At 31.4% G+C, this 13,516-nt stretch overlaps 1 protein-coding gene across 4 annotated transcripts in view; it reads right to left on the bottom strand.

Moving 5' to 3' along the window:
• Window positions 1–13,516, bottom strand: part of ADGRB3 (adhesion G protein-coupled receptor B3) — a 728,500-nt gene that overhangs the window by 428,269 nt on the left and 286,715 nt on the right. For all 4 annotated transcript variants that reach the window (XM_011282405.4, XM_011282404.4, XM_006931831.5 and 1 more), the window contains one exon: window positions 3,197–3,307. In XM_011282405.4, the coding sequence (XP_011280707.1) occupies window positions 3,197–3,307 (111 nt within the window). The remainder of the gene's footprint in view (window positions 1–3,196; window positions 3,308–13,516) is intronic.

The raw sequence follows: 13,516 nt of genomic DNA, 5'->3' as shown, positions 1-13,516 counted from the left end.
CTGTAATTAAAGTCAGAAGGTCTGTTTGATGGAAAGCTATTGAATATTAGCTCTGTGACCTTGAGAAAGTCACTTTATTTCTCTGAACCTCTCAATAAAATGAGTAATACATCTACCTCAAAATGTATTTGTGAGGTTTAAATGAGATAATGTATAAGAGTGCATTTCAAATTATAAACAAAATATTAATATAAAATTTTCTAGTATGTTAAAATCATACTAGAAACATTTTTAATGTTATACTTCTCTTTTAGATAACATGCTATAATATATATTTCTAATATACGTTATCTCCGCCACTGGAATACAGGACCACTTTTCTAAACATGTTTATAAGATCATTGGATGACTATGATGTTAAAAAGCATCAGTAAGTAAAATTAAATTGTCATAAGCTATCTTATTGGAATTTAATTTAGATGTCTGTATTAAATATCTGTATCTTATCACTTCATTTCATTTCCCTTGAAATGAAATATATATTGCGATACACATAAATTGTGTCCTAGGCTATTTGAGCATTGTTCATTTATATTTAAACTAGTCTATCTCAATTATTGGACTGACCAAAACGATCAAGTTATCTTGATCAGTAATGCTATTTTCCCAAACGTTACCCCTTTAAAAACGATTTCCATTCATGTTATTACTTTATAGAAAGCAAGCTTTTCAGATACAGGGTATACTGATCATACCGGTTGAAGAAGCCAGATTATTCATTTTGAGAAAGAATTCTTAATTCTAAAGGCTTATAGGTTTTGCTTTGTTTTCTCTCATGACTAATATAAAATACATATTATATTGTCTTTCATCATTCAGTTTTACCTCTATTGCATTTTTCTTCATTCTCACATTAATGTTAGCAAATGTCTATGATTGTTTATATGTAACACAAATCTCCTGGTTTGAAAGACAAATAGAAAAGTTTTATAGAAAAAACTTAATTTTTGTGAGATTTGATTGTGTGACACTTGTATTTATTCAGACTAACTACCTTAACACCTAAAGGAAGTATAACTTAGAAAATATCTCAGGAAAATAAACAGCTCCTCTCTTAACTTTATAATTGCTTCATATCAAATTACATATTTTAAAAAACATTTAAAATACTGCAGTTTTCCAGTCTTCTATCAGTATTGTAGTAATTTCAATTTAAATATTATATGTGTATTTATATTTACCTATACTATTTCTGGTTTAAAATAAAACAATAAATATTTAAGAACAATCAATATTTTCAGAACTTTAATTTTGGAGTTCATTGCCTTTTCTGAATCATCGCTAACAATATAAGGAAATGGTTTTAATGCTCCTTGTGGATCTATTTAATAAGTGTTTCATCTACTTTACCAAACCATGTGTTAATATGTTTTAGATACAAAACAATGCTTGTAAAAGAACCAGTAAATGAAAACAGAATTTAGTAATTTCTGACTAAGTAAACATAATGTTCCTTGTGATTTGAATTTGTAAAAAAGGTTTTGGTTGAAAACTGAATTTTCTTGGTTGATGTCATAGGCAAATCCAAAAACTGAATTTATATAAAATGCCCTGGCCAAACTGCATAATATTTATGCATTAGCAAATTTTACTACATTACAGGAAATTTAAAACTATGGCTCTCCATTTCACTTCCAAATGACCCCACTTTTAAGTAATTTCAGGAAGCCAATGACTGCGGCCTCTTTTGCAAAAACGAAGAAAGTCTCTAATTTTGCAGCAATGCCCCGGGTGAGATGGCATCTGAAGGAGGCTGAGTAGTTAGATCATGTTCTATGCCTCTATGTATAGTCAAATATTCCCTAATCTCTGGTCAGTGGCTGAGACTATTTTGCTCCATGTAAGGGAGAAAAATACATTTAATAATTTGAAAATTTACCTGACCCTGGCAATGCACTTTCGGACCTGTACAAGCAAATAGTAAACATATGTCACCTTTTGTTAAATAAGAAGCTGCACCAAAAGCAATCCAGATGAGCAAGTTTTGTTCATTTCAGGATCTAGCTCAACGTGTATATTTAAAAAGCTAAAAATATGTCCTTAATGTAGAATTTATTGTAAACACTCTTCTTGTTCTGAAGAATTCTTTGACCTACTTGTAATAAGGTGTTAAACTCTCCAATTACTCACCAATTACCAAAGAGCACAATCCATTAAGAATATTTGCATTTTTAAGTTGTAGATTCAAATCTAGTGTTCAGAATATAATCTTAAGAAAATATAAACTAAAGGAAATATTCATTCTTCAGGAGAATTTCATCAAAATCAATGTCATGTCAAAAAGCTGATCGAGTACTTGAAACTTCTGTATTAATGGTAAAACAGATGATCCAGATTGGAATGAATAAAACTTTATAAAGACATAGATAAGATTGTTAGTTTGCAATTTCCTGAAATAAAAGTGACAGCTGAAAATGTTCATAACACATTTTAAATACATTTTCATCTAAGAATGTACTACATGCAATGTAAACAGAAGGAATTATAGCCCATTTATTATGATGAACCAACATATGAATGCATTTACTTGTGTACATATATATGATTTTCTTTTTTTTAGGGAGGCATTTGCAAAAAATCTAATGAGTTTAGAATTAAAAATTTTACAAACCGGAAAGTGATCTTTGTTGATATTTAATTATTTGGAGTATATTATGGCTTACTAATAAAGATTGTCAACTTTTTATTATTTAGCTTCTATAACAAAACCTTCTTTTCAAATAAAAAAATCTGAAAAAATTTTTCTAATTTCCATACATTTTAATAATTAATATTTATATGAAGTATGGCATTTAAAAAATCCAACATCTTATTGTTAAATTAAATTTCATCATTTAAACTCCTAGTTAAATTCTAATTCTGAAAAGTCCTATAACAATCAATTATTGATGAAATAACTTTGTTGAGTTCTTTAAAAGTTTAATGGTACATTTAAGTAGTTAATTAACATAGGTAAATAATAACATGTAAATCTTAAATGTCCCATACTAAAAGCAAAATAAATCTTACACATACTTTTGTGCACTTTTCAACTCACAGCTACTTCATTTATGGACTTTAACTGGTGACAAAAAAAAATGGCTCAAAAAAATATCAGCTCCAAAAACTGACAAATGTGCAGCAAAAGATTATGAAAACATGCAGTGGTTTCATTAAATTAACAACAATAAATAGAAAAATGTAACTAACGTATTACCAGTTTGTGCCATAAATTTAGCAGCATCAGCTTGTTCCTGAGGGACCCTTTTTTCATGAACAGATCGAGGTCGCTGACTTTTAATTGTATGATCTCCCATCATTCCAAATTCTAAAGACAGAATAAAGGTATATGAAAGCTTGTGTGTAGACATTTCTCACAAATTACATTACTGTCTCATGCAATATGTTCCTGCACATACCTAGAAGTTACTGATTAAATTTACAATTCTAAATTTGCTAGGCTGATCTACTTGGAATATTTCTAAACTCAAGTAAAAAAAAATCTATAAACAAGAACAAGTTTTCAAGAAACAATAATAACAGTCAATAGAATGACACATCAGGTTTTAAGTCAGCTTAATTAACAAATAGTGTACTCTTTTCTGATCATGTTTTCAAGCAATACATCGGAAAAAATACAACCACAGTGTTAACTGTTGTTTTTCAGAGACAGAATCCTGACTGTATAACAGATGCTGCTTTGCTGAATAGTAATCACCCCACAAGTTTTTCAGCACTTTCTTGAGGAATAAATAATCCTTAACCTAGCTTTCCTAAGGTAAGCATTCACTTAATATAGTGTTTTTCCAAAGATGAGGTTGGCCTTGGTGTCCTTAAAAGCTCATGGATATGTGGTGGTTGAAGTAATTCTCATTCTCTCCTGCCCTGCCCCAAATAGTTGTTCATCCCTTTTCTAACCACATGTAAGACAGTGTTTTTTCTTTTAAAAGTTATGTTTAAAAGAAATGGATGACTCCAGGTTTCTGTGATTTAATCCTTTAATGTTGTACCTCCTAGGAAAAGCAAAAAAAAAAAAAAAAAAAAAAAAATCTGGCCCTAAGTCAGTGACAATGGGGATAGAAAAAATAAGTTGAACAAAAGATAGACTCCATAATACATTTTTGAAAAATTCATATGCTTGGAATTCTGCAAGAGTTCCATGCTTCTAGTACAGTTATTGTAAAATAATTTTAATGAAACAAATGCCTAATTTATGGAAGAGTTGTTGATTCTGGCTTAGAGAAGTGTGTAGGGGAAGGGGATTGTGAAAGGTGAGGGGCAGGCAATCATGGTGTTTCTGTTACATTAAGACAATTGTTGGGCCCTCAAGACCAGAACTTTAATACATGACAAAGATGATTGAGTATAATATGTTCTAATGATAGTGCCAGAACCAATGTCAAAATTTGGGAATGTTTAATTTTACCTTCTCCTATCAATCTTTAATCTTCTGCTAAAATATTACAACTCACTTTGAATAATTGAACACTGTATTGTGTAAGCACTAATTCTATTAACTTTTTAAATTTTATGGGAAGAGAAAAGACTAGCACATGTTTTTGTCCATCCCGGCAAATCCCCACATAATTATTAAAGTATGGCACTTGACAGATTAATTTGTCAGAAATTCTTTCCCGATATTCTACCCAAGAGTACATCCCATGAGAAATCTGAGAAATCTAAATGTGTGTTTGTTTTTGTCAGTTTAGATAAAATCCAAGGCAGGAAATGGAAATTTTCATAAAATGTCAGTTGGCTTAATCTTGTAAAATCCATCATTATTTTCCATTGCTGCCAACATCCTCTCATTGCATTCATTTATGCAGGATGTGCTGCCTCAGCTATGTTTCATTATGCTAATAAGACATGTCTAATCACATGTCATTTAATGATTTGGGAAACTGACTACTTAGAAAGTTTGTATCTGGACTCTTATGTACTACCCAGTATTTTAAAATATTATATGTAATTGAAAATTTTCTGAGTCTGAAACAGCAAAGGAAATTCAGTAGTAATTTTTATTAAGAGTATATTTTACCTTCTGTGTGTGTGTGTGTGTGTGTGTGTGTGTGTGTCTACACTTAGAACATTTAAGTCAGAGTTTATGTATGCATAAATAAGCTGCAGGCTCTAATTGTCACACTAAGGTAGTTTTGGCACTGGGCAAAGGATAGAAAAGAAATTTTTCATAACTACAACTTCTCTTTTTTTAAACAACTTCTGTTAGTAACTTTATTACCTGTTCTAGTAGAAGAAATTCTTCAACTCAGTGGCAGCATTAAAAGAGCCTACACTCTATTTTCTGAGAAAAAAATAGTTTATGTGTTACAGGGACTATAATCTTGAAATCTGCAGTTCTGAGTTATGTTGGTGGACACTGCTGAAATGATTTTTAAAGTGTCATGTTAAATTTTTAATTCTTTCTGGACTTTGAACACAAGTACTCATCTTTAAAAAGAGGTGTTCGCATTTATGTGAACTATCTCATATTATTAGCTGGAATGTGAATTAAATATCTCAAACATGAGTATAACACAAATTAAATTTCAGTATTCTTCACTGTTGTCACTTTTGCTCAATTCTACTCATCATCAATAATCAATGTTGTGTGAGCATTAGTGCTGATACTTAACATTGGGATACTTAATATTGGACCACAGTATTTGAAAAGAAATTATTCAATCATCTATGAACGTGACTATATATTTTTCTGTAACTAAAAGTTTCAATTGAAATTTTTTATTATTTCTGTCAATATAATTTATCTGAAAAATAACTTCTAAAAAGTGAAAACTAATTATGAGGGCTTGATATAACTAAATTCCCTATAAGATAGAAGACATACTCACAATTTATATCTTTTACTCAGGTGGAAAAACAACACTATGGTGGTATTTTTTGAATGTTCTAGATCTCTTGTTTCAGACCTAAAAGAATCTGAATTTGTAAGTGAATCACTTAAACTATTATCTAACCAAGTGAATTTCTTTTGCCAATGTTTATGTGCCAAAGAAATCTTTATTTTAGGGTTGTTGTCAATGGTAAGATTTAACAACAAATGTTATGGGTCCATCCATATCTCACAAAGGGATATTTTCAAAACATTCGTGTTCTCTTTTGTGATGATTTTACCTTCTTCACTTCTAGTGAAAATAAAGGCCAGTTGGATCATTCAAACTTAGAAAAAAATTAGGCTATTAATTTTGCTATTATTTTATGTGGTGAATGTGGGTTGAGGTAAACCTTTATCATATTAGGCTCTCTGAATAATAAAAGTTCTTCATGGGTTATTGATTTATACTCATATGATTCTGAGTTGGCAAAGATAACATACTACATTAGTTACACAAGGAAAATAGCATAACCAAATAAAAAGATGATTTGCTTTGTATAAGCGATGGAAAGCAAGTTATGAAATCAAATGAAGTAATGTACAGCATAATATTGTGTATGTATATATGGTACATGGTTTATGAAAAACAGGGTTATTTCCTATATCTTTATATTGATGGTATCAATGAAGTGGTAGGTAAATAACTGTATGCACGTATAAAACTCAAATGACTGGAGATGACTTTCATATTTAGGCACATTTTCTCATATAATCTTTCAATGTGCTTCTTGATAAAAAGCAGGAGTGTCTGAAAGTAAGATATACTCAAAGCTACATGAAAGAACAGTTTTGAAAATTCGTTAAGAATACTTTTATGTCTTCTCTTTTCCCATCCAGAAATATATAAGTAGATCATGAAGAAGCAAATAGATTTGAAAACTGCCTCTTGATAGTCAGTTGTCAGTTGTGAAGTTTTTTTCCTGGAAATCAAGGATTATAACAATGTGAAGTTGAAGTCATCAAGAAGTGAAAACACACACCATTTGCTATTTTATCATGTGTTTGTCAGTGTGCAGGCAAGCAGAGAGTTAGATTAGCTGATAAGTTATCACTGCAATCTATTTTGCAATATAAATAGTAACTTCACTTGCTAGCTAACTTTTCTTAGAATTTCTACAGAAACCACCCTAGCCCAGGCCATCGCTGCTTCTCAACAAACTCTCAAAGTTATCTCTTACTTACATTCTATGATCAAACTGCACCATTTTTTTGTCATGGAAATCATCAAACCACTGCATCATTTCTATTGTCTTCCTCCATACGAAATATCTGTTCTTCTGTCCATGCCTGAGGTAAAACCCTTCACCAAGACCAACTCCAAAGCTATCTCCATGAACTATTTCTTAATCAACTAATAAGTGGCCTCTGTCTTTTAAACTTCTATTTTATTTTGTATCAATAATGGACTTTCATCTTAATTTTCATATTGAATTCTTCCTACTAGATTATAAACCTGTGAGAAGGAAAAATGATTTGTGAGTTTTAAAATCACCTCCTGATTTACACATAGCTGGGGTTCATTATTTATCTTATAAATATATTTCATATGAAGAGTTGTGTCTTTAAAATGCAAGTTTCTAGATGTCTGGAATCCTTTATTTAATCTGCTTGGTGAACAGTCCGATGGGAAAAAAGTAAAATTCTTCATGAAGTACTTGAAAATTAGTTATGTATGATCATGAAGTTCAGTATTTCTTTTGTCAGCAAGGAATATTATCCATAAATACATTCAGGTTCTTATTTAAATAATTGCAATGTTACTGTTTTAAAAAGAAACTTAAATCTCACTGACCTAAAACAAAACTTAATGCTTAAGAACAATGGTTAATTTTTATTAATAACCATTTTTTAATTACTTAAGTGTTAGGCACTAAAGTTACAAAGGCAAGTTAAAAGTAGTCTCTAATATTCTGAAGCTCATAGCCCTAGGAAATCCACTAAACATGGCTCGAACCTTTCAAATATGTAAAATTATTTATTTTAATCAAAATAGTAAGCTCCACTCAAAACCCACTTATTAGATTAACTTCCTAAATAATATATCACTCTTAACTAGAATGACTTGCTAACATGTTTCAAAAGAGAAAATACATCTTTTAAGCCATGCAACTGGACATTTGAAGTGACATTTCATTTGTCATCATAACAAGTAAGGATATTAAATGTATAACTTGTTGGCAGAATAAAGACTCTATCATCTGACTGGATTATGGTGGTATAGACAAATTCTGTTAAGGAGGAACAGACATTTTCTGAAATAAGATAATTCTATTTAATGCATTCTTAGTTCATATGTTTTCAGAAACATATTATTAAATGTGTTCATTCATTTCCATACTTACTGGAAATAGAGTCGGTACAACTATTTTGCATGCACATTCTTTATGCATATTATAGCTGGGAGGTATTCAGATAGTGAAGAGCAGCTCAGATTATCAGTCATTAGGATATCATTCTGTTTTCTGATGTTTTTAAAAAAATGTTTTTTTAACTTTTGATCAGACTTAAATATTGTATTTTCTCACTCAACCATTTGAGTGCCTATATAGTCAGGTGCTTTATGAAAGATAGAAATGTTGGGGAAAAGTCTACAGTATCAAAGACGTTTCTAGAACTGGGATGAACTGTTAGAAACAAGGAATTTTAAAATTAGACATCATTAGTTGACATTCTGAATGTCACCCGTTAAAAATACTATTATAATTTTACTAAATTTATTTTCCCCCAGAATCAAACAGGGAATAGCATTGTGGATAGAAGACAACTTCCAAAGAACTTAAGAATAAGAGTTGGATAAAAAAACAAATATCAGGAACTATTTAAAATAATTTTTGAGAAAATTAATAATTAATATTAAGATGTATTTAAAATAAAATAAATTAAGACATATTAAGAAATATTAGAAATCAGAGAAATACATCTTTAAAATTTAAGAGGATAATTGAAATTCTTTCCTTCAAATTATTACTTGGTTCCATTGCCATAGTTAGATACCTGGTTATAGGGACCAAGACACTGTTTCTTATAATAACAAAATAGAATCTTGCTTTTCAAAATACCCCTACAGGAATTAATTTTATTAGATAGTTGGACATGACTCTGTTAAGGAGATGGGTACTTTTGTGCCACTTCTTAAAACGGACAAAACAGAAAATTGGTCAAAAGGCATACTGGTAATACGTTTATAGAGAAATTTTAAATGTTCAGGAGTTTTCAGTTTTCAATTAAGTTATTAAGTTATGAAACATAAAATCTTTTGTAGAAGCAATTATCAAGTATATTTAGTGCACATATTCTTTAACAATGATGTTACACTTTAATTGATTTTTATTCAAAGTAGAAACTTTGAAATATTTACATTTAATGATGGATTTTTTAAGATGTCCTCAAATATGTATCTGAAAAGTATATAATAAAACATCTTATTTAGAATAATTCCAGAACATTTAGGGTGAAAACCCTTAAATCATTATTTTTATTCTTCTTCTGTCATCCTTCGGCAAAAGGTTAGTAAATTGGATACACCATTCCATGTTAGAAATCATCAATGTGTGTAATCATGTAGGAATTATTTGTTAATATTTCTTATACATTAGCCAATTGCATTTTATGACTTCATCTCTTTTTGAGATAACTATTGACTTTTTATAATCTAGCCGTGATGGTTTGCTTGAAAAATGTTTTTTTTTGTTGGTAATGAGGAACATAAATGCAGAAGCACATAAATGATGAATGCAATTCGACTTCTAAGAGTAAACTAGTAGCTGGGTGTCTTGTTGACCTATGTCCGAATTTAATTCAGCACACTAGCACATCAGGGCAAAGTAAGACGCTTTACTGTAAGCTTTAGCATTTCTGGCAGACGACTAAAACTCTTACACTATAGGCTCTGAACTATTTTATTGCTAAAGCAGCCCCCTAAGATCTTAAAAAATCTAAAAAAAAAAAGTAAACTAAATCTTCCCTGGATATCCTATATTTTCCTAACAAGAACAGGGCTTGGTTGTGTTTCTGTCCAACTTTCTGACTTGCAGAGTGATCCCTGTGGGCAAAGTAGATTCCATAGGAATTTCCAAATGGAGGGGGTTGCTGCTTTGGAAATGACAGAAGACTTTTCTTTCAGGCTTCCCTGGCAGGATAAAAATGAATGAGTCATCTAGTGATGAGAGGCCAGATTCTTTTGAAGGGAAAATGATAGGCTCCAATAGTGATCTAAGAACTTAAGAAATGTGTGGAAGGGGATATGGAATTGAGGCAGTGGGATATTCAGGGTTTAGTACCACAAGTTGTCATTATTAACAGAAGATAAAGTATGAAGAAGAGGGGTAAGAGATATTCTTGAAAGGATTGGTGGGGAGGGAATCAGAAACCTCTCTTATGCCTAAGAACCCTGGAATGTATCTCTATCTTATCAAATGTGAAACTTTTGAAGGGGACTAAGAAACAATGATCAAGGAATTATGGTGTGATTTGAACTTTAGAGAGATTAACTGAAGAACGGAGAGCAGACTATGGGGAAACAATATAGGGCAGTATATTAGGAAGCTATTGCGATTGTTCATTTAAGACTATTTGTGATTGGGTTGGTGGGGGTGGGTGTCTGAGGGATAGCTCACTGGCAGCTCGTAAGCTTGGGTGAGAAGGTGGATGGGGGTACTCCCACTAGATAAAGAATCAGAACCATACACAGAACCCTGACCAGTCCCAACTTACTGCATGCTGAGTACATCTCTGGGCCACTGAGTTCAAATTATTGGTAACTAGAGCAGTTTTCAGTGCCTCAAAAGTTTACAGGAAGTGTTTTATAAGGAAGTATTTGCTTTAAAAAGGTGATACTTTTTAGCATGGTATTTTTGATGGATGTTAACCTTTGTATATATTATATTATGCATATTATATTACATATGCTCTATCATGTATTTATTTTGATTTTTTTAAAAAAATGATTCCTGTATGGTTTTTAAATTAAAGCTCGTATTCGTATGGTACTTTTCAACTTGCCTAAGCTCATTCTCATTTACTATCACAGTATAGTACAGAAAAAAATTTAACTTAAAGCAATATCACTGTATGCATATTTACCAAAAGAAATAATTTTAAAAGATAGTCCATAAAAATAATGAGTGCATTCTATACCGAAATGGAAATTAAAAGGTTAGATAAGTGGTTGCTTGGCCAAAACATTTCAACACATGAACAATGGGTAATCTCTGAAATGCCTGACTTTTTTCATAAGGCACTGGCATCCGGATAATTCTGACAAATCCTTATCACATTTATATTCAACTGAGTTGCAAGGTCTCAAGGTTTACTAAAGGGTTACCTGGAGATAAAAGAGAAGTACTTTTGTCTTTTTTTCTTTTGATGTTTATTTATTTTTGAGAGAGAGAGACAGAGAGAGAGAGAGAGAGACAGAGAGAGAGTGGGGGAGGGGCAGAGAGAGAGGGAGACACAGAATCCGAAGCAGGCTCCAGGCTCTGAGCTGTCAGCACAGAGCCTGGTGTGGGGCTTGAACCCATGAACGGTGAGATTATGTCCTGAGCTGAAGTCAGACACCCACATGACTGAGCCACCCAAGCACCCCAGCACGTTCGTCTTTTATACTATTTTACTTATCTATTATGTTCATCAGGATTTTTTTTGAGAATCTATAAGTATCACAATAAATGCCTCTGGTCATGTTTTACAATTTACCTACTGATATATGTCTACAGTTATTATAGAACTTTTTAGTTTAAAGCAGTATCGTATACATATCTTCTGAAAGAAACATCAAAACTAACTTTCATAATGAAAATGATTCTACTAAGACATGCATATAGTATTTATAATATTTTCTAAAAATAACTATAATTCCATCTTAACTACTCCCTTAATATTTTAGCTTATTTCTCAGGCAAAAAGATACATAGAAATATTTTTAATATTTTCCTAGGATATTAATTATCTTTAAAATTAATGAACATATATTCAAACTTGTTTCCATAAGTTATTATTACTACTGAAGCCCAAATGGCATTCTACAGAGAAAACTAGTGTTTAGCCTTTTCAAAGCAGTGGCTCACATACCTAAAAACAATTAAGACTATTTTAACTAAAATGCAGGCTAAAGCTGAACATAGAGGGTAGGCAATAAATGGGCAACCAACATGTGCACCTCTTATTTCAGAGCTTCAAACCTTAAGTTTTCTTGGCCTCTTTGCTCTTCTTGCAAAAGGGGATTCTAGGAACATGATTTCTAAGGTCTTTTTAAGCTCCAAAATTATGGGTTTTTTCTCAGGTCAGAAGTTGGCCCATGAACATATGGATTATCTCTCAGCAGACAAAGAGGCCTAGAGGACCTGGCCAAAGGTTAATTAATGGGTCTGTACACAAATACACATGCACTGGAGTCTACGTAAGACAGAGTGGTAGTTGCTTCTAAATATTTTCTTAAGTCAAGCAATGTTGAACAGTTAACTTAATCCATGTCTGAGCACTAAACTGAGGTTACTTTGTATATGAGGTCCCAGCTTGCCTAATATTTATTTAAGCATATACATCTATGCTCTAGCTAGCATCTATACTGGAAAGGCATTTTTTTAAGATTATATGTTTCCAAAGGTATTTGGGAATAAATGAATTCAGGTAATTCAACAAACATTAAATAGGCACTTATTACATTCTAATGGGTTTTAAGTGTGTATATTGTACATAACATATATAGTTGAATTTAAAAAAATCCCATCTGAGCCTCTTCCTTTTAATAGAAAATTAAACCCACTGACATTTATTGTTAAATTTACTAAAATGTTAAAATTATTTATTCCGTCTATATTAGAATTTCTCTTAAGCAAGTACCTTATTTTTTTTCATTTTTCTGCTTTCCTAATATTTTTGGATCAATAGGAATGTTTTTCCCCTCTAGATAGATACCTTACTTCAATTATTCAAGCATTCTATATAAATTTTGTCGCATGTACATAAAAATATTTCCAAATATATCAATATCTTTAGTGAATCAGTATCTGTATTCTTTCCCAAACAAAGACAAGAATTTGGGTGTGCTGTCCGTTGTCCTCTGCTTTGATACTCATATGTCATTTATTTCCCAACTGCTATATTTATGCACTGTGCTTCAATAATTTAGACTGGATCATTAATTTTGTTTGTAGATCTCCTTTCTTTGACTTATTTTTCTTAAACAAGATAAATTCATTTTTCACAGTTCTAGAAGTTGAGCTCCAAGGTCAATGTGCCAGCATGGCTAGACTCACAGGGCTCTCTTCCTGGCTTATAGATAGGAACCTTCTTGTTGTGTCCTCACGTTGCGGGGGAAAAAATAAGCTCTCTGGTGTCTCTTCTTACAAAGGCAATAATGTCATCATGAAGTCCCCATCCTCAAGGCCTCATCTAAACCTAAAAATCTCCCAAAGGCCCTGTCTCCAAACACCATTACATTAGGGGTTAAGGCTTCAATATATGAATTTGGTTTTTAATTTTGTTCCAGTATATCCTATAACAAAGAAGTATCTAAAATTGATTTATCTTGCCCTCACACTTGAATTTTGGTTTTGCTAGGCCTAGAAATTTAAGGTCAAGAAGGTTTTTTTTTTTTTTTTTTTTTTTTTTTTTTTCTCACTAAACTTTGAAGATACCTTTCAC

The sequence above is a fragment of the Felis catus genome, chromosome B2 (genome assembly GCF_018350175.1).
Source record: "Felis catus isolate Fca126 chromosome B2, F.catus_Fca126_mat1.0, whole genome shotgun sequence".
Taxonomy (NCBI): Eukaryota; Metazoa; Chordata; class Mammalia; order Carnivora; family Felidae; genus Felis; species Felis catus.
Note: the sequence above shows the minus strand (reverse complement) of the source record. Positions and strands in the feature narration are given on the sequence as shown.